The 23,109-nt window shown below is 41.5% G+C and overlaps 1 protein-coding gene and 1 long non-coding RNA gene across 2 annotated transcripts in view; one reads left to right on the top strand and one right to left on the bottom strand.

The window, feature by feature from the left end:
- The window catches only part of FER1L6 (fer-1 like family member 6), a gene marked incomplete at both ends in the record, with an annotated part of 122,170 nt that extends 115,083 nt beyond the window's left edge, over positions 1–7,087 (top strand). Inside the window, 2 exons of the mRNA XM_080938937.1 lie at positions 4,926–5,026; positions 6,901–7,087. Of these exons, the coding sequence (XP_080795063.1) occupies positions 4,926–5,026; positions 6,901–7,087 (288 nt within the window). The remainder of the gene's footprint in view (positions 1–4,925; positions 5,027–6,900) is intronic.
- LOC308437782 overlaps positions 1–23,109 on the bottom strand; it is a 79,145-nt gene that overhangs the window by 12,357 nt on the left and 43,679 nt on the right. The window lies entirely within an intron of this gene.

The raw sequence follows: 23,109 nt of genomic DNA on the forward strand, positions 1-23,109 counted from the left end.
GAGTTAGATGCATTAATTCCAAAGTTACCACATTGTAGTTTGTTTGAAAATCAGTATATCTGATACAGGTTACTATTTTCTTCCCAGAGAACGGATGGCCCTGTTGGGTTAGTTTGGCAAATGGAAGATCAAATGTTCGTGCAAAGCTACATTTTCTCCTTTGCATGAGCAGGTCATTTGCAGATAACACTGGCAATATAAGTGTTCTCTGCAGCCTCCACCTTTCACCTTTCACCTACTGGTTCTTATAACTACCAAGGATTTTTCCTCTCTCCCTCCTGCACGCTCTCTGTCTCCCTTCCTCTCTCTCTCCCTCTCCCTCTCTCCATTTACTAGTTAGCATCCATCTAGGAGTTTTCCATCATAAAGAAAAATCATGATCACTCTACTTTCCCACCCCCAAAATGATGGAATAAATAATTAATCATATCTACCAATTATCAACAATTAGAATCAAGAGTTATTTTTAAAATTATGATGAAACTTTTTCTACTTGACTTATGTTTAACTGTGTCACTACAGACGAGTGAAATTTTTGGAAACTACATCATCTAACTGTACCCTCTGAAAAAATCTAGTATCAAAATCACCTGGTAACAAATAAGACTTTTAGTGCTTGGATTCTTTTTTCTAGATCATCTTCTATCAAAAGTAGCTGGCTTCAGACCTATATCCAAAATACCCAAGAAGAGTCTCAGATGCCTAGTTAAAGCACACAGGACAACTGAAACACTTGTTTAAGAATGTTTGTGCTCAGTACAAAAGCCTTTTCTGAGGTCTGAATTATTCTTTAATTCAGGTACTTAGAAATGAAATTCCTAGATCGAGAACACGCACATATGTATATATGTACATATGAGTGAATCAGCCACTTTCATATGACTGTGACTGAAACAACTTAAGGAGGAAGATTTATTTTGGTTCACAGGTTCTGGCCACTCAGTCCACCATAGCAAGGAAGTCATGCTGGCAAATTTGTGTGGCAAAAGTCATTCTTCTCACTGTGGACCAGAAAACAGAGAATGAAGTTGATGGAGCCAGATGACCCTCTCTAGGGACCTACTTTCAACCAGCCAGATCTCACCTCCTGAGGGTTCTACGGTCTTCAAAAATGACATAGCCAGTTAGGGAACAAGCACTCAAAATATAAGCCTGTAGGACCATTTCAGATCCAAACCATACCTCTCATATGTATTTTTCTTCAAAGCGTTTTATCAATACACAGTCTACCATGAATGCTTGCAAATCACTCTTTTAATACCAATTAAGTTGCATTTTAATGAGCAATAATTACTAGTAGAAAGCAAAAACAAAAACTGTGTCCATTCTGAATATGGTCCTTCTGTTAACCTGATAGCCACTCTCAATGTGTTGAAATTTGAAGCTCATAAGCAGTAATTATGGTACAGCACACACAGTCTCTTCAGGGACCTTTCCTTGTCTTTTTTCCCCATCCACAGATGTCATAAAGTTAGTGGGTAGTCTCTCAAACTGCCCATGACTTTTTTTTCTATCCCTGATTTTAAGTTACATTTGCAGGATATTATTAGCTTAAGACCTCTGCTTGGTGTTAGGCTGAATATTGATGATAGAGTGGGAAGTGAAGCCCTCTGCGTTCAGAGATAGTGGTGAGAAGTGGTGTTTATCAGAATGTGACAGTCACACCTTCCCCCATTCCTGATGCCAGAATAAGTAAGACTCTTCATAATAATAACTAATGCCTTCTATGACAAGGTCAGAATTTATGTGCTCAGCCTTCTCTGTATCATCTTCCTGTTACACTCTGGACCTGTGAGACTCATCTATGCATGTCTGAGAGTAGCCTTATCCTGGAGTGGGGGTGTTTGTATTATTAGCATCCTTAGGAGAGAGAGTCTTAAACCGGACAGGCAACTCACTCAAGGTCACACTGTTTTGATGCAGATCACTAGATTATTTTCATTCAACTACTGTCCGTGCTGAGCTATGTGATTCTATGTGATCCTTGAATGAACTAATTAGGGTCAAATGCAAATACTTATGCCAGAATGATAGCAAAGATTAGGGAATTCCTTTAAAACCTTTCAGAAAAATCAGTTATACACTGCTATTAAAGGTGGCTTGGTGGGTAAGGGCTCTTGCTGAGCCCTTGCCTGAGGAACTGGGTAGTTTCCCTATGGGTTAGAGAAGTGACTCCTGCAAGTTGTCCTCTGCACGATAACACACACGTGTGCTCATACTACACATACTCTCTTTCTCGCGATAAGTAGATAAGCAAATAAATCTAAATAACATTTCTTCATCCTAGGATGCTTAATGATGCTTTGGGTTGAACTAGGCTTTTGAACCAGAGAATGAATGATAGATTTGAATTCCTCACTTGGATATAAATTGGCCTCACATCTCTGCTTATTCAGTCAGCTATGTAAGAGTGAAACCAAGTAGTCTGTCCTCCTCAGCAAGGAGTCACTTGAACACAAAAAGAAAAGTAATGGGACTTGATACTCGCAGCATAATTTTGTAACAGAGATTAACAAGCATTTCCATGCCCAGGTTGCTATGGCTGCAATACAGACACAAAAATGCTATTTTCCTGGGTACTTTGAATGGATTAGATGTATGAAACACTATTTGGGCTGCAGAGCTCTGTAGTTGAGCTATCGTTGTTGTTGTTGTTTTATTGTTGTTGTTATTATTATTGTTGTTGTTATTATTATTATTATTATTATTATTATTATTATTATTATTATTATTATTATTAAGCAGTGGAATATAAAGAGCCTGCTTTTTACTCTGAACCTTAGTGTTTCCTGTTGATTTGTATTCTGTTCTAAGAATTACAGAACTTGGTAACTTCTTAGCACCTCTCAAGCTATCAAACTGGAGCAACTAGATGAAGTTCTGAGTTTACAAAACACTGCTCAGCAGAGGTTAAGCCACCCCTGAGAGGGCCCTGGAAGAAATATCTGCTTCTGTAATGAGACTGCTCCCTTGGCCATCGATTTTAAGCTAGTTTCTTAGATTTCTTCCAATCATCAAGTCATAAGGAGCTCCCTGGTAGCTAACTCTACCATTAGCACATCCTAGATATTATGCTCAGAATATTCTAGAACATCTGACAGATGAGGAACCAGGGAGACAAGTACCTTTAGGAGGCAGTTATGACGACAGCATGGAATCATCTGAGAATGGCATTTAAACCTTCTAACTCAGTATTAAACCAATTAATGAATAAGTTGTCAGGCAGTTTGTTATTAAGGAAATATCAGGAGACTTTGTGTCTTATAGATCAGAATTCAGATTCTAATTGGACGCCTTATTATATCTGTGCATCCTTGGAAACAGAATTTGATCTTTGGCTTCACATCTCTATTTAAAAAAAAAAAAAGCTACTTTATTTTTGAGATAGGTCAAGAGATAATAGAAATAGAGCCAGAGACAAGATGTACAACTGTAATTTAAACTTCATCATCATCACCATCATCATCATCATCGTTATTATTATTATTATTATTATTATTATTATTATATTCTGGTCATTGTGTGGAAGCATGACTATAAACTACAGAAACTATATATCACTTATTTCCCAGTTTTTAAATATTCTCTGAGCATGTTGACTGCCATAATTTATTGATGAAAATAAAAGACTACACACATATTCATGGTTGTGTGGAGTAGAAAATAAACCAAATACTCATAATCTGTACTTATATGCCCCAAAGAGAGCCACTATGGCATTGATTGCATTTGTTAATATGCATTTGTTAAAATGCTTTCATTTGCTATGATCTCTACTGTTCCCTCCCTGTCACACCACCTTGGATGTCAGTGCACAAAATCTAAGGAGGCAGGAAGAGAGAAAATCTATTCCTCACAAACAGGTGTTTCAGCTGATTAGAGTTCCCAGTACCCAGACTGGCAGTCGCTTACAGAGGGCTTGTAATTCGGTAAATGAATAATTAAACAAGGAAGGATTACTTGATTTCTGCACTGTAGTTTGCCAGTCCAGGATTTATATCATTTCCAATAACTTTGGCATAATGCTTGAAGGAATCAGAAGGGCTGTTTGTACAGAGGAATGGGAGATAGTTCTAAGAAGAAAGGCTAATTCTGATATCATTAGTGAACACACACACACAATAATGGGTGGCTGGGAAACTATTCTGAAAATTCAGGGTCATATCTACTAATTCCTTCCTAAGGACAGTTTCTTTGATGGAAAGAAACCTGCCCCATAAGTCATTAGCTCCCTAATGAGTACTCAGTTTCTATCATTAGCCTTACTTATTCTTATATTAATGATGGCAATTGTTCATATGGATATCTGTGTCTATATATCTATGCATGTCTTATATGTGATACCCCTTTCATACACAAAACTCCTCAATAACGTTGTTATGGTCTCTGTGGTGGTGATGGTGTGTATGATTAATGCCTGTGTGCACATGTGTGCACAAGGACATGTGCCCGGCATACATGTGTAGAGAACACATTGATATTGTGATATCTTCACTCAACCCTCTCCACATTACTACTACTACTACTAGTACTGCTGCTACTGTTGTTGTTGTTATTGAAACAAGGTTGGTTCACTCAGCCTGAAACTCACCATTTCAGCTGGCCAGGCCCCTGGCATCTGCTTGTTTCTGCCTCCTGACTTCTGGGGTTACAGACACATTCTGACACCTCTGTCTTTTATATGGGTGATAATGGTCTGAACATGAGTCTTCATGTTTTCATAACAACCACTCTTCCCACTGAGTTCTCTTTCCAGACACACCCTGGGGCTTTAATGACTCCTCACGAGATAGTTTCTCCCAGGACCAGAAAACAGCTATTTCTCAAAATAAACCAACAGACTAGACAAAGTACTTCCTGGTAATATGATGGCACTTTGAGAATGCTGGTTTTGCCCCAGAAACTGCAGTTTCTGTCTTATGCAGGGCAAGGTTGAAGCTGAATTCCACCTGGTCACAGCAGAAGAAGCTGAGAAAAACCCCGTTGGGAAAGCCCGAAAGGAGCCTGAGCCTTTGGCCAAGCCCAAGTGAGTATGGCTGGGCTATAGTTGGAAACATGGGGCATGCACAGGGCCTCAGGGATCCCAGGGGTTCCTGAGGCCCTGGCTTTGTTCTTGCACAGAGAACTCAGGAGTCAGGCCAGCCAATTAGTGCCATCCAACCTGCCTATTGTTTCTATAATTAAGTGCCCCGAAGATCACAGACTGTTTGCAGATGGAACAGGTCCTGTCTGTAACATACTCCACCAGCATGGCCAGAGCACTTTACCTGTCTTCCTCTCATGATATGTGCATATGAATTGCATGTATGTATGTATGTATGTGTATACAGGATTGACAATGTTTTCACACTTTATTGAAAATTTTGCTTCAGTGCTTTGTTGTGGTAATTGAGATTTTTGAGGAGAGCGTAGTAACCCATGTGCTCGATGCCTATCATCACCTTGGTCACCACCCATAATTAGATAATCAACGGAATTTCACCATTTTCTATTTTGCTTTGCTTTGTTTTTGATACAAGAAGAACACTTTATTTTTTGTGCATCATTACTTTTTTAAAAAATTACCAGAATTATTGGAAAAATGATGGTACTTTATGGCACCCGATTCCTGATCACAGTCATTAAAAACTGAACAATCCTGAAGGATGAGTATAAAATGCCTTTTGGAATCACATTTGTCCTATTGTCCCAGACCCAGGGTGCAGGATGCTGTCTCTACCCATCTACTGCCTCTCATAGTGTTAGGAACATAACAGCACTTGCTCGCTAACTCAAAGCTGTTTATTAAAACCACCCATCTAAAAACACTTTGTTCACAGAATAACACACACAGGGTCCACACAGGTTCCAGTGCTGCAAGAGGGAAGTGGGCACCAGCTCCCAAGCCTGACCAAGAAACTGTCTACCGTTGACATCTGCTTGTAAAAGAAAAAGTAATTTTCTCCAATGGAGTCTCACTGGGTAGATAACCACACTTGAGGGCAGGCCCGTGCCCAGCAATAGATGAGCAACACAGAATGAGCTCAGTGGTATTTTTGTCAACCTTTTGTTGCTAAACTTGAGATTTTTTTTTTTTTTTTTTTTTTTTTTTTGGTCTTACTGGTCTTTTGCCTATATATTACAGATTCTAATTTTGTGTTTTTATGGATTCTTGTGTGTCTGTCTTTTTGTGCCTTACTTCTTTGTTGGTCGGTTTTGATTCTGGGTTGTTTTTTTTTTTTTTTTTTCCTGGTTGTTTTCTAAATAAAGAGAGAAAAAAAAAGGAGATGAAGTTGGGTGGGTGGGGAGATGGGGGAGGGACGGGGAGAAGTTGGAGGAGGAGAAACTGTGATCACAATATACTGTATAAAAATTTTTTTCAATTAAAAAATTTTTCAAAATACAAAATACTTTGGAGGGCACAAAAGAAATGCAAGGCAGAAGTTCTGCCTTTCAACAGCTTTCCGCTTACTTAGGAGAAGCAGCACAGAGATTCATAAAATACTTAAAGGAAGATAGGACAAATCTGCTGTGCTCAGAAAGAGGGTCTATCAAGGTAAGGCAGGAAGACAGGGCGTGCACTTCTGATGGACTGAGGTGGTCAAGTAGATTTGATGCAGATGATCTGGTCACAGACAGAGGGATAGGGGCTGTGGGTTTCAGGGTAGGTTCTAACAAGGCTCTGACTCTAATCAGAGAAACTTTTAACACCATGCACAAGTCATTACAGAGCTTGATAAATGGACCCATTTCTGCTGTTTTCAGCAGAATGGTATCCCCGACCTCCACCCACCCCCACACATGCTACTCTCCGACCTCTACTATGGGTCCCCAGAGAGACAGACTCAGAAGTGTTTCCTGGAAGATTTAGACTCCTCACAGTTTGTTGAACATGACCCCCTTCCCTGCTTCCCTCTCTAGCCGTCCAGACACCTCCTTCTCGTGGTTCGTGAGCCCCTTCAAGTGCCTCTACCACCTCATTTGGAAAAACTACAAGAAGTACATCATCATCGCCTTCATCCTGATCATCCTCATCATCTTCCTGGTCCTCTTCATCTACACCCTGCCAGGCGCCATCAGCCGGAGGATCGTTGTGGGTGGTTCGTAGGGGCAGTGGAGAGCACAGATCTCTTTCCTTGAACGCTCTCCTCTGTTCTGTACAGGAACCTCTAAAATCATGTGCTGCAAGAGGTACTGTGCTGAATGCTAAAGGGATAGATGCCTGAGATCCAATGGCCTTCTCTGTGTCTTGAGACAAATCAGGAAGACTATGGACTCTGGCAGTCTTTCACTGCCTCATTGACTGGCATCTTTCAAACCCCTAAAGCCCAAATCTTATTTTTACCCACAAGTAACCTGAATGACTTTCACTCCATGCTAATGACCAGTGGCCTCAAATTGACCTCAGTGAGCCTTTTCTTCATGTAATAGATTCTATTTTTAAGAGATTAAATTCTGGGTCTGAGATTTTATTAGAAGCACTGCATTTCAAATAAAATGTCTTAGTAAATAGACTGAAAGTATTTAGGAAATTGCTATCTATTTAATTCATCCCCAAAATCACTTGGTTAAGTCTTCAGGATTATAGGACACAGTCACTTTCAAGCTGTCAAATTCGTTTAGCAAAAATGTGTTTAAATCATCTAAAATACTTCGTTGTTGAAAGCCAACTATAGCAGTGGTTCTCAACCTCTGGGTTGGGACCCCTTTGGCAAACTTCTACTTCCAAAAATATTTATATTTATTATTACAGGTATGAAGTGGCAATGAAAAGATTTTATGGTTGAGGGTTCCCACAACATGTGGAATTGTATTAAAGGGCACAGCATTAGAAGGTTGATAACCACTGCCCTGTAGAGACAATATACAGCTGGGTTACCTTCATAGTCAGCCATACATGTACTGACACAGTAGTGAGCTATGACAAGTTCATTTTAATTTGCTCTGTGGAAGTTTCCAAATCTCGGAGGTTCACAATTTCTTATAAGACATATGAACTATTATTACATGTGTGGGGAACACCAGAGCAGGCTCCCTGCCACCCAGTGGGATTTCTCATTTGCTAGATCACAGCTTCCCACCAAGTGTTATGTTCCCGCTGGTCACATGACTGTGACATGAATGATCACTGTTGCCTCTGCTCATCCCTCACCTGACCAGCAGGTGAGCCAGGTTCTAGTGTTGAGTCTCAAGTGCAGAATGTAAAAGCCAGTCTGAGAAACAATAGTGTATTCAGCAGACAGATGGCATCGGTGTCTTGAAAGGAAACTTCTGTGCTCTGCAGCTATCTATGGTGGGGGTTGAACTGGGGAGCCTCTTCTCAGACACAATAAGGAAAACAAAGGATTGGGATGTTTGGCCTCAATTCCCTTGCAGGATGTTTGGGCCCATAAGCCTTTCTTCTGTCATAAAGGGTCATTTAGGGTGGTACTGAGCAAAGTCCTAAATTGGGTTCCTTTCTTGATACTAGAAGCATCAAGACTATAGCTTTTATTTTCCTGGTCTTTTTTTTTTAAGATGGGATCTAGTATAGTCTGCATGGATCTTAAACTCCCTGTACAGTCAAGAATAACTGTCATTTCTCATCCTCTCTGCCTCTGTTTCCTAAATATTTGGATTGGATCTGTACCCTGCCGTGCTTGGGCTTCTTTTATATACTTTAATAACATTGCATAGCTGTGACTTTTCTAGAGGCAAAGTGGTCACATCTTCATAGAAAGTCACTCTAGAATGTTCCTGGTTCATCAAAAGAACAGAAATACAAACTTAGAGTACTGGTATTCAAACCCAGAGCCTGGTACATGTTGGGCAAGCACTCCACCACTGATTCACAGCCCTTGTGACTTTAGACTTAAGCACTGTTCAGTCAATTCTGGCTCTGGATCTTCCATTTCTGGCAACTATGCCATCGAATTTTCCTGAGGTGCTGAGAGACAGACGCTTGCTACCTGGGCAATACTTCCTCTAGAGAAGAGCAACAAGAGTGGCATCATTCTCAACTGTGCTAATGTACATGATCAGTCCTTAAGGAGAAGGTCAGAAGGTCTCACATCACAAGGCATACATGCTAACTTCATTAGAGGTGTTTGTATGTGTACTAGAAAACTACGTACAGCCTTGGTGGCACCTGCACCGCCAACAGCTGCTCCGAATCGAGCAAAGGCCTGAGGATTTGAAAGAAAAGACATGACTGGATTACTCGAGTCACCAGAATGTACTGCTTTACTCTGTCCAGCACTCAGGATACACAGCAACAAAGGCAGTGTGCAAATTCCCTAGTTGCTCACCGAAGCAACACCCCTGGGCCTGTAACTCAGTAGGAACACACGTGTGGATCTGCTTGAGACTGGGCCCATCTAAACTTGAATGGAGGGTGTGTGCTATTCCCAAGGTCTAGGCCTTCAAGCAGGCAGTTCAGCTAACCCTCGAGGTGGAGTGCGTATGGTTCCTAACATACAGCATACTATAAAAATAAAAACATACACAATGATGATAAAAATGTCTAGAGAAATACACCAACATGAACAATGATTATCCAGGCAGTATAATTTTTCCTTTGCCTTATTTTTTTTTATTTCTCCCAATACTTACTCAATAAACATGTTACATTTTAATATCAAAAGTTAATAAACATAAACTTACCCTGTTCATTTAAAAATAATTGTTGTCTCCATATAAGCTGGACAAGTGGAGATGAATTGGGGCTAACATATGTGTGGCCAGACTACCACAGGATTTGCACTCTAGACTCTACCCCTAAATTATTGTTTTATCTTCAGATAATGGTTCTTCCAAGAAAGACACTGAACAGCAAATGTGCTTCACAGATTCATATAGCTCTGGCGTTGTTGGAAAGAGGAGGGCTATTTTTAGAATACCCATTTCCCAAGTTGTCATGAGCCCCCACCTTTGTTTCCTTATAGCTTAGATCCATTTCAGAATACATTTTAACTCTTTAAACAACATTTAAATTCCCCCAAAACAAGGCTGGTAAACTTAGTTCCCCTGTAGCAGACATGCTACAGGGCTGGGTACCTAATCTTCCCTTCTGCTGTAGACACCCAGGCCAAAGAGAAAAATAGTCTGTTTACCTTTCAAAACTGGTATACACAATGTGTGTATGTGTGTGTGTGTATGTACATGTTTGTGTATGTGTGATCAGGTACACACAGGTGCACATAATTGTGTGTGTTCACATGCATGTGTATGCATACACTCTCATGCTCTCGAGTTCACATGCACACACACACACACACACACACACACACACGAACACACGAGATGTCTTACTTTGTCAATTTCCATCCTTTTTTTTTTTTTTTTTTTTTTTTTTGAGACACAGTCTCTTTCTGAACCCAAAGGTTCACCAATTAATTCGGTTAGGATGGCTAACCACTGAATGAGCTCTGGAGATCTGCCTGTCTCTGTTTCCTCAAAGACTAAAGATATGCACCACTGTACCTTGTTTTTACATTGTTCCTGGGGGTCCAATTCCCCGCCCAGAGAAAATATATTTTAAAGAGACACACCTGGGCTCTCGGATTATTGAAACAATGATCCCCAAAGAAGTGGAATTTCTCCAGGAATCTCCACCTGGGACAAGGGAAAAACTGAAGCTTGTTGCCATCTAGAGTGAGATCTTGCTTATCAGCAAGAGATATCGAAGGTCTGAGAGTTTGTCAGACCACCTTGAAGGAGAGATGCTAGGCAGTGGTAGAAGGCAGGACCATACTTGCCTGGGACAGCTCAGTGGTGAATGTTTCTTGCTCTGTGTTTATACTTTAACCCACGAAGATGGACTTGGTAGGATACTAGACATTTTTATTTGTTCCTCTTACTAATGTTATATAATGCTTTCTACTATTATTTGTCTCAATTGACGTATTAAGAATGGGTGACCAACCCTAGCTAGTTAGAGCTTCCAGAGCCCAGGCTTTGACCCTAACAACTCGAGTAATACATGACACACAAGTAGACATAAGACCCACCTCACAATGGGGGCCATTTGACCTTATTCATTTAGTAGCAGCAGATAATTATTAAGTCTAGACCTCATGCTAGCTGCATGGAGAGCATGAGTTACACTAAAACACACAAAGTCCCTGGGCAAATAAATACATGGAGCATGGAAGGAAGACATAAACCAATCAATTACAGACCCCCAGCTACAGGTGGACATACTAAACAAGGACAAAGTATTGGGAGCAGAGGCAGAGAGCCTTACAGGGGGACTTCCACCTAGCTCAGATACCAGGCAGTCACTCAGAGAAGCAATGGCCCAGGGAGGGTGTGAGAGAAAAAAAAAAAAGATAAGACTCCAAACAGAAGACAGCACATGCAGAGGTCCAGTGGAAGGAGTGAGCAAGGCCATAAAGGAGTCTGAAGGAAACAGAAATCATGGTGAGGAGCGGAGGGTCTAAGGTGGGGCTGCAGCATTAAGCTTTACTTTAAGGACTTTACTCTGTATTAGAAGAGCAGTAGATAGAGAAGCTTGGTTAACTTTACAGCCCATGTGGAAAACAGATTGGAGCTATTGTCCTTCCCTTCCCTTAGGGACATTTGCACCACCGGTGGCAGCAGCAGAAATGGGCAATAAACAGGTGGTGAGTCTATCTCTAAGGCTTGAGTGCTCTGAGGGAGAATGCACAATCTAGTTTATCTTGTTTATTCCTGTATGACCCAGGACAGCAACCTGCACATAAGAAGCTATGTTGAGCCAGGACTACAGGGTTGGATAAGAAGCCTGATTCCAAAAGAGCTAGTCAATTTTGCCCAGAGGCCATGACAAAGGCTTGGAGACTTAAAACCTGACTCCTCTATTTCTACTGGTCTCTTCAGCTCTCTAAGCCCTAGTCCCTTCCTCTAATAGCTGGGAGCCAATATCTATTGGGTAAGAATCACTTTGAAGAGGTAGAGAGGCTGCCTGGGTCCACTAGGTGTTGGCATGAAGCCAGGCCTTGGAGTACAGTATGAATTGGGAGGATGGATTTTGGTGTGGAGTCTTCATAGACACTGGGACCAGGGAAAGAAGGCTAGACCCATGTTCTGTCAGAGAAACTCATAAGTTCAGTTTGCTTTCTTAAATACTCAAGAACACCTTCCTGGGGTGGAACCAATGACAGTGGCCTGGGTCCTCTTATATCAGTCATTAAAAAACAAATTTGTCCCACAGAGTTGCCCACACACCAGTTTGGTGATAACGTTTTCCCAAATGACTTACTTGTACCACGTTGCTGAGAAAGCTAAGCAGGGCAGTGGAGCCTGTTGCTGCCACGTTTTTCCTTCTGCAGCATTGGCCACTCCAGGCTCCACAAACACCTTTCCATCACAGCAGTGATTCCTTTACAGGAGTTGCTGCATCACTATGTTGGTGACAGGCAATGAGAAAAGCACCTTATTTTCTGAAGCATCAGCAGGTGGACATCTTTGAGTGGAAAGAAAATAGACTTTCAAACAGAGAATAATAAGGAAACTGGGGCATAGGCACTCATTAGCCGTGTGGCCTTCAGCAGCTATTTGAGGGCTCTGAAGGATATGCTCTAAGTAGACAGTGGTGGTGTCCCTTCACTGTGGATCTGTATGAGTCGGTGTTTGCAGAGGTGACTAGAGAGACAGAGGTAGAGACACCTTCCTAAGGTTTAGCTAGTGTAGTGTCTCCTACTTCACAGTTACTATGTAAATCATACCAGTTTCAATGAACATGCTCACAGATGGCAGATAAGTGTCCCATGTTTTTATCATAATTCTCCCACAATCCAATTTTTTATACCAAGAAATGGTGTGAACTGTTTAACCACCCATTTAAGGTAGATGGTGCTCCCTTCATTGGAAAATTCTTGTGATTTAAGTTTCAGTCATGAGTTAGGGACTCAGTCTGGACCCCAAAGTACTTCAAGCATCTTTTACCTAATGGCACGCTTCTATCAGTTGTGAAACCTCCATCTTTCTCTTCTTGACCGTAGTGTCCACAGATCAGACCACAAAAGTGTGAATCTCTCATACATGTGACCCTAAAATCTTTTAACCCTTCTTTGCATTTCTTCACATTCCTGGAGGATTCCCCAATCCCTGGTGTTCTTCATGCAGAGAACAACCACCGGGTGCAGGCATTTGCAGAATGCCTCACAGTTGAACATCAGTAGAAATTAGTCATGGGAAGAAACAGGCAAAGGAGAACTCAGCCAGTCACTCTGGAAATAACTAGTAATGTCACAAAAGTCTATTCTTCCTTTTTCAGTAAGCAGAACCCCAGGTGTACTGGGGACACAGTGTGCTGAGCCAAGGGGACCTTTCCTTCTCTTATCAGGGTAGCCAAGGCTGTCCCACATTTCGGAAAGGGCTCACAGGAAATCTCATTGGCGCTCCCTCAGCTGGCACTTCTCATGCCCAGTCACCTTTGAGCTTATCTGAATGTTGATTTGACAACTGAGGGACCAACCACTTCCTTTGATCATGAGGCAACCCCAGCTGTAGGAACAAGACGGAAGTATGGAAGGACAGAAAGACAGAGAGACATCAATCTCTCCTGACTGGAGAGCCTCCAAAACATTTGTACATAGACAATCTCTGAATTCCTGCCATGAAAGCAAAATTAATCAGTGTTCTTCTTCCTAAAATCAGGGTTGTTAGGGGTGGTGGTTATATGCAGTTGTACCGAATCCAAACTAGCATGCTTTCTCTGGCCTGACAGATGTGGCAACATCCTTTCCTTCTGCAGGTGGGGTTTGCAAGCCTTGAGATCTCATGTGCTGTAAGCAAGTTCAGCAGTTAGAATTCTTCCTACACCCCCCCCCCCCACATTCCCATTCATTTCCAGGCCTGCCTTTCAAGTTTCACCTCTGAGTGTTTGAAATTTATCTGAATCATTGGCATAACATACACACGTTGGTTACTTCTAAGTGCAAAGGAGAACAATGTAAAGGAGAAAAGATGGATTGACTTATGGTTTCAGAAATGTCAGAATCTGGGTCCATGGTAGCAGTCAATCATGGCTGGTGAGTGTGTGGCAAAGTCTGCTTCCCTCATGGAATGTGGGGGACAGAGAAAGTGTGTGACTGCTCCTGTCATCCCCCTGCTGGGACTTGCTCACATGTCTCCTATGCTACAACACTCCAGTTCTTTGCTCACTTGAAGAAGGAACTCACTGCTCATCCCTTCTTTGTCATCACTGTTCTTGCTCACCTTGCAACCACACATTTTTACTCATCCTTTTGTCTTGCATAGAGTATTAAGTGAACTCATCCACATTCATTCATGAATGAACCCAATTCATTCACAATGTCAAAGGACCATCATTCTTTAAACTCAGAGATTTTTTTCCCAATTTGGTCCATAAACATGCCCTGTCATTTTTTAGAATGCTGATATACATGAGCAATTCATCTATTATTTCTATGCATGTTGAAATTATCCCACACTCATTATCTTGAATCAAAAGTCAGAGTGAATGTGCTGAGTTCTTTATATTTCTAAGCAGCATAATGTCTGCATAAGCATCTCCTGATGGGCAATTCACAAACTGTGCACAACCCTCCTTTAGAGAAATCCCACAGTTACATTGTCTACATTGTTCAATATTCATAAAGTGCTGTGTACACCTGGGCTGTCTAGATGCTTCCTTATTCTCTGGGTTCATGCATCTGTAAAGATGAGGAGAAAGGAAAGCTTAGATCCCATCTAAGCTAAATAATAGTACATATCTGTGCTGACTAGTTTTACATCAACTTGTCAAACTAGAGTCCTTTGGGAAAGTGCCCTCCACCAGTTTGGCCAGTGAGCAAACCAGTGTTATATTTTCCTTATTGATGATTGATATGGATATGAGAGAACCCATCTCATGCTGAGCCATACTGCCCCTGGACTTTTGGTCCCTGGTGTTATAAGAAGCAGGCTGGGTAAGCCTTGAGAAACAAGCCAATAAATAGCATTCCTTCGTGGCTTATGAATCAGCTCCTGTATCCAGGTTCCTGCCTCAATGTCTTCAAAGATGAACTGTGATATGGAAGCATAAACAAAATAAACCTTTTCCTCCTCAATTTATTTTTGGTCATTGTGTTTCATCATAGCGAAAGAAAACCTAACTAAGTCAGTATTGTTTGCTTTTAAATTCCACTGTGGTATATTTAGCATGGAAAAAAATCATAGCTGATCATGTTTTCTGACTGTTATCATCAAATCTAGACAGAAATGAATTAAAAGAAAGATGGTTTCAGAGATTTCCATTCATTGTGGTGACCCTTCCCAAGTAGAGTAGCTTGCCTCAAAGTGGCCAGGAAGCAGAGTGGAGCAGAAGCATGAAGAGAACAAGCAATGACACCTGCCAGGGACATACTTTCTCCACTGGTCTCACTTTAACAGGTCCATACATAGTCTCTCAAATCCTTGGTAGATAGACAATTCATTGGGTCAGAGCCTCATGATCTAATTGTCTTTGAAACTTCCCTCACACGTGTTTCTCAATTCAGTCATTTTGGCTTACAGGACAAAACTTATAAACACATAGAAAATAGCATTTCTAATATTAGGGGCAAAATGGTACATAAGTGCATAGTCTACAGTTGTCTAAAGGAGAATAACGTAAACACAAACCTATTATCCACAAAGTACACAACTTTTCGAAAACACAACTGATCAAAGCCAGCAGAAAAAAATCAGAGGGCTCAAATATGATCTGTTTGCCCTATAAATTAAATTCATAACCGCCAGCCCATTGCAAACTGGTTTTTTCACTGTTAAAGTCTGATCTCTAACAAAAGAGCTGCAGTAGCCCTTACACAGTTCCTTCACTTGATAAGCCTGGGTTTGTCCCAAGAAAAGATTGTGACTTCAAGAAAAGTGGCCTTTCAGTTATGTCCCTCAGGGGAAGAATGTGAGACACACACTAACATTGCATATAACCATATCTCCCTGGGAAATGTTTCTCCAACGATAAAACCACGTGATCTCAGACGGGGTGATGTGGCTCCAGGGGACTTCTTTAGTCACATCTCTGATGGTTGACCCTGGGGAGAAGGGGTGATGCATAGGGGTACAAAGAACAGTTATTGGGGATCTGTACATAGCTTCTTCCTTAGTCTGATGATGGTGACACAGTATGTTTGGTGAAAGTTTATCAAACCCTTACATATGATGTGTGCTATACGGCTTGTGTTGGTTACATTTCTGTTGCCATGACAGAATGCCCTGAAGAAAAAGGCAACTTAGAGGCAAATACAGTTTATTTTGGCTTGCAGCTCTAGAGAGCATATAATCTAGCATGTTAGGAAGCGATGTCAACAGGAGCATGAGGCTTGTCAGGAAGGGGAGAAACAGAGAGAGAGATATACACAGAGACAGAGACACACAGAGAGATACACATAGAGACAGAGGCATACATAGAAAGACAGAGACAGAGAAAGATACAGAGACAGAGAGACACAGAGATAGACACATATAGAGACAAAGAGAAAGACACAGAGAAATACACAAAGAAAGACATTGAAAGACAGACAGAGGGAGGGGAAGGCTATAAAACCTCACCTTACCCCCTATAGACATACTTCCTCCAGCAAGGCTCCATTATCTAAAGGTTCCAAAGCCTCCCCAAATAGTACCACCAGCCAAGGAACAAGTGTCACATCAAATGTATGAGCCCATAGGAAATATTTTCTCATTCAAACCATAACAGCTTTCTTTATGTGCATTATACATCAGTAAAATTAATATGTAAAAAGCATCAAAGATTAACAGTATCATTAGTGATGAGTCCCACACTACTCATAACCCTTGGAGGGGCTTTTGCCTGATTTATGAGATTAAAAAAAGAAACAAATTGAGCCATTGAAAATATGAGATGGGATATAAAGTCATCTAGTTGATGATTATATAATACTAAAAAACTTGTGATGGCTGTTGATTGAAGACAGTGAGATAAAAATTGGCATCTTTCCTGCAACTATATAATATAATGGTTTTCACATATTAAAACTAACTTATTATGGAGGGAGAGGATGTGATAGAATTTTCTCTAAATTCATTTCTGTGATTTATTTTTGTTTCTTATTTGACTGATTAATTTTAAATTGTTGTATAACATAATAGCAATCACATGCACACATCTTTTTTGCTGCTGTTTAATTAGGGATTGAACCTAGGGCATCACACATGTTAGACAAGCATACACTAAACAGTATCCCTACCTCCCTTCCACTTTTTGTTTTGAGACAGTCTTGCTGAGTTGTTCATGCATTGAACTTGCACACTTCCTGCTTTGACCACTGAGGAGCTATGATTACATTCCTGTATCATTGGGCCTGACCAATGTGCACAGCTCTCAAGCACAGCTTGCTGGATTTTTATGATCCAAATATGCCTATGTAACTAATGTTAAAGACAGACCAGATTCTGAATACTATCAGCACTCCCCACAAACTTCTCTTTATGCCCCCTTCCATCTTCCTGTATCCCATGTCAAAGATGATTAATCTAACTTCTACTACCATAGTTAAATTCTATTGGCTTTAAAACTTAATAGGTGGACAACTTTCTCCTATGTGCTTTTCACTGAACATTGTGCCCATGAGCTTTATTCTTGTTTTCAGTTTCATATCATGAAGACTGTCATGATGTCATCCTTAAATAAGATCAGGAGCTTTGCAAACTGATTGATCAAGGTCTGAGTGTTAGCCTTCCTGACCTTGAGATAGATTTTGACTATCTCTGACATTAGTATTGAAATCTTATTAATAATGTCACTAACAAGAAAGCTGTATTTGTTTGGCATGGTATAATGACAGAATTTGAAAGATAGATGCACGAAGGGCAAGGAATTCAAGGTTATCCTTGTCTACAAAGCAAGCCCCAGTCTAACCTGGACTACATAAGATTAAGTAGAAGAAAAGGAAAAGAATAAAGCATATGGGGAGCAGGAAGAAAGAAGAAAAGAGGGAGGTAAAGACAAGGAAGAGAATGATGAAGAAGGGGAGGAGAAGAGGAGGAAGCTGAGGGGAGAAAGGAGGGGAAGGGAGGGAAAGAAGAGGGTTAAGAGGAAGAGAAAGATGGAAGAGGACAGAGAGAGCAGGGGATTATTTTACAGAAGATTTAAACTATTTCACTGGCTTTGGTAGTCAGTGTCCTTGCATGTAAGCCTTGCCCTCTGCTCTTCTCTTCCAAATCCAAAGTACAGGTTAGGCCAGTGATCTCAGCCTGATTCATGTTTGGAAAAACTTAACTACCAAGTTGGAGAGGGAACATGGACATATTCATAGTTCCTAGAGGACCATCTGTAGCTCTAAGAAACCCAAAAGGAAGCATGTAGGTGTTACAAAACTGAACACACATTTTCCAGGAAGGAAAACCTAGAAAGCACATTACGCACACATAGACAGTCACGGAGACAATTAGCCCCAGTCTCCATGAAGTTTAAGGAACAAGACAGGTCATGGTGACCTAGTAACACATAGAGGTCAAACAGATGTCAAGCCCAGAGAACACAATTTAAAACAGGGAAGCCAGTCCTTGGTCAGCTTGGCTGGAACCACCACAATGTCATAACTATGTCCCCAAGACCATACAATCCCAGCAAAGGCCAGCTGCACACAAACAGAAAGAACAGAATAATCACAGTGTTACAAAGCACACCGTGCTACACCTCACATTTCCATGGAGTCAAAGGGTCAAGGCCTGAGTTATCTTCCTGTAGACTGTGATATCTTAGGATATGTGAGTTCTGCCTGTACAGTTTTACTACTTAAAAATATTTTGTACAGTCTTGAGGTGGTCTAATTCAGATGTCAACTGAATAAGGAAGTAGCGAGGTATGCTCATCTGTAAAGGAACTTCTCTGGCTTTCTCTAGCTTCTTTGGCCTGGACCACACCACTGTATCTGCCTTTTCTTTGGCTAAAATTATTTCCATGTCTGCCACACTGAAACCAGAGCAAAATTCCTAAAGTAGAACAGCTGAACAACTACTGAACTTACAAAAATGATGGAGAGGAGCAGAAACTCATGCTTTAAGAGGCTTTTTTTTTTTAAGTTGAATGAATATTCTTCTTAGAATAAAATCATGTAAATGTGTTTGTTTCAGGAAATGGGGTAGGTGCCTTTGAAGGAGTGAACTTACACTAATTTTAGCTCCATTTGCATTTTTAGTACAATAACATTTTCAGTTTGGAGTGTAGAGGAAAGGAAAGCTGTCTGGATTACATATCTTTAAAGTGTGCACAGTAGAGCCCCGTCTCCTGCTGTTCATGTCTGAGGCATTCCTGGGGCTCAGCAAAATGAGATCACTTCCAACCTCTTATGCCTATCTTTCCATTCCTTCCTATTCTGTGGATAAGCCCTATACCCCAAAAGTTCTACAACATCTCAAATTAGCTCCACCAGCTGAGAACCAAATGTTCAAACACATAAACCTGTGAAAGAATTTAACATCCAAATCATAACACATCAAAGGTGATCCAAATGCTAATTATTACCTTGCTTTGATCATTACAGTGTATATGAATATTCAAAATTCATGCCCGATCTCATAAATACATAGACCTATTATGTGTCATTCTAACATACAGTGAGACCTTAACCAAGCCAAAAATGAGACTCAATTTGACTTAGCTTCAAGTCATCCTCCTCTGAGTTCAGGTGTGTCCAGCAAAGGGTTGCTGGGGATGCTGGTCTTCCTGCCTTTGTGTCTTCACTGTGCACTGACTTTCAGTCTCCAGCTTCTGCATCAGATCTGCTGGACCTAAGTCACAGCAGAAGAATTGGGTGGAGGCAAAGGGAAAGCAAGGGCTTGCTTAGCCATTGCTTGCATTCCCTGGACCTGGTCAGTGAGTAGGGCTGCATAAAAGACATTCCAAATAAGGCAAGATTCCCTCACCACCCTCATCCCTGGGAGAGGCCAGAAGGAACAGTGCCCATACTCTGTAAATAGTTTTGACTCCAAATGTCTAGATTTCAAACCAGGTAAGGACATCAACACACGGCGGAGCCCTTCTTCACTGTGGTCATGGTTTATACCTGTGCAGGTCTTTTCTAAATAGCCTCGGAGTTGGCACAGCAATGCCTTAGGAAAACCCAGTCACAGAAAACAGAGAGGATCTGTCTCAACTGTGTGGCATCTGGCAGGTACTCAATAGATTACTGCCATAGAACACTGTTAGTCCCTCTCTTCTTCCCCCTGGCAGGGGAGAGTACCCTACAGGAAGTGCCAGCAGACCGTGTTCAAAAAGGCATTAGCAATTCTTTCCTACAATTTCTTTGTGGTCAACCCATTTTCTAAAACCAAATTCTAGTTAATTATTCAGCATTTTTAGTGATGCCCACAAGTAAATCCACATGCTCTAGGACTAAATACTCTTCAAAAACATCCCAGGTTTGGTACATCCAACAGCTTGGGTGGTGTGGCAATGCTAAAATTGAAACAAGAGACTCTATTGCAGGCTTATGCTTCCTTTACTTGCCCCAACGTGAACACAGATGTTCTGCAGATCTGTGTGAAAAGTCTCAAAACACAGATTGAAAATTGGATTGGAAATCCCCACCGAAAATCAGTTTATATTAGTTCTTTGGTAAAAATGCCACCCCTCGACTTGGCAAAGAATGATTTAGACTCTTTCTTGTCAACCCACTGAATAGAAAAGCATGTGTTTTTCAGGAAATCCAAGACTACTAATTACCCAGACTGTGTTTACATATATGCCTTGTACAAGTGGAATGTGTGTTTCCTGCTCCTCTGTGACACTGTAGGCGGTGAGGTTTCTATGAACAGAGAGCTGAGTGTTTTGTTTTGTTCCTGGCAATGTCATGGAACCATACTGCTGTCATTCCCTTTGTAATTTGGCCGATTCCCATGAAAAACAACACCTCTCTAAGTCTGAGGTGGCTTAGGGACTTCAGGGAGCCCTGCAGAGCTGATGACTTCTGCACACCCACTCTTAAGAGCTTGGGTGACTCCTTTGTGTTATTTGTCTAAGATGGCCACAGTAATGTTAATTTCAACCCTCCTCCCTTCACTAAGCTCCAGGAGCACCTCCTGAACCTTGTTTTGACACCCAGAGACTTTCTATCCTCTGTAAATCCCATCTATGTTTTGTCCAGGGGCACAGATTACCAGTAATACTCAGGGAACTCCTGTGTAGGAGTTCTGTCTTGGCTCTAACTGTAAGTCCGGTAGAGGAAAGGAGACTCCTAAGGGGTTGCCACACAAAGATGGCTACCACAAAGCCTGAGAGATGAAGGCCAGCTCAACAAGCTAAGAGTTCCACCGTCACCTTTAGGGTCACCCAGGAAGATGTGATCACATGACCACAACCTCCAGCTGCTGTCACAGAGGACAGTGAGGGTTTCCGCACACCTTTTGCAGACCACATTAGGTGTCCAGTTGTGGTGAGACAAGGCCAGGAACTTCTTAGCTTCTCCACCTGTGGCTGGTACACCCTGAAGCTTCTTCCTAGCCATGGAACTTGGCATGGTCATTTCTGGAGGAGAGGTAATCAGCTTCACCATGTTCTCCAAACCAGAGGTTCCAGGGAAAGCTTTAAACTTTGGGGTCTAGATCATGGCTAGATCCCAGCTGTGAGAAGAAGATGTGATGCAGAGGTGGAAAGAGACTAGAGGCAGGTACCCAGAGGAAAGCTGCAGCAGCCGAAAAAAGGCCATTGCAGAATGAGAGGGACTGTCAGAAGGGAGTGTATTTTAGAGACTTCTTTATGCTGTCTGATTTAATCTATCATCCCTCCTACCTCCTCTTCAAGGGGCTTCAGAAAGTCTAATAGGTTCACCAGGAGTTCTGATATGGTGTCCCCCTGCACTTGCCCACTATAGGCGAGTAACGTATTTACCAGTTTATAAAGGACAGATGTTTATTTGGCTCATGGTTCTGAAGAATTGGAAATTCAAGATCAGATTCTAGGGAGGACTCTTCGTGGGACCCAAGGTGGCAGAGGCATCACATGCCAAGACAGAATGGTCTGGTTCAAATCTCTTCTCTTAATCTCAGTCCCTCCCCAGAGGTCTTCCATCTAAATGCACTCTCAACACGCACAATAAGGATTATAGTTCTTAACATGAGTTTCCTTTTCCTATTACATATTATTTATTTCTGTTTCAGAGGGGGGAGAGAGAGAATGTACCTGTCACATCTCATAATCACATGGGTGGAAACTAAAGGACAGCTTGTGTGGGTCAGTTCTTTCCTTCCACCATGTAGATCCCAGGGATTAAATTTCTACTGTCAGGCTCAGCAGCAAGCACCTTTGCCCATGAAGCCAATCTCACCAGCCTCAGTTTTTGGTGGGGACCCTCAAACCATGGGTTATTGTTGTAAATATTACCAGGCTAAAGCCAGCCTTCAAAACAGAGCACATGCTTTATCAAACTTGAGACTTTTAATTTCTGAATAATATACACTGTTACAATCACCAGTTTTCTGCTTAAGAAGCTGAGGCTCTAGGAAGGATTTACTCATGTCACACAGTAGGGAGTAAAGCCAGAATCTGACCCAGCCAGACAAAATAGCAAGACATACAATGAACCCTATATACACAACCCACTCCGGTCTCGCCCTGAGTCATCACAAGAACTGTGGAATCTCTGAGCCTCTCTGGAGCTCTGCTCAGCAGTCAGATTCTTTTTTAATGGCTTTAAAGGACAGAAAGGACTTAGTAGCTTTCAAGTTCCATATAATGGTGGTGTAAAAAAAAAAAAAAAAAAAGTGGGATAAAATATCTGAAACCAGAATCAAGGACTAGCCTGAATACCTTTATCTGTGCCAGGCCTCCTTGGCCTGCTTTCTAGTGTGAGATAAGAATAATGATAAACTAGCATGTGGCTGCTCCTTTCCACATAGTCCAGAGCAGAACAACACAGAGGGAGAATTACCATGTGGAACAGTTCTAGCCTAGTGTGCTGGTATTGGAAGGATCCGCTGCTCCTCAGTGCTCCAGCCAAACCAAGCTCTTGTTGACTAAAGAGAGCAGAAAACCCCATGTTTGTGCATCTCAGAACCCCAAAGACCTCCCTCCCTCCATTGGCTAAACAAGAAACCATCTGGAGGACCACTGTGAAACTAGGAAGTTGCCTGGAGCCTGCACTCTTTTGAAATAACTGGTCTCTACAGGCAATTTCAATCCTGGCTCATAGTCAAAATCAC

Source organism: Micromys minutus (genome assembly GCF_963924665.1).
Source record: "Micromys minutus genome assembly, chromosome: 27".
Lineage (NCBI taxonomy): Eukaryota > Metazoa > Chordata > Mammalia > Rodentia > Muridae > Micromys > Micromys minutus.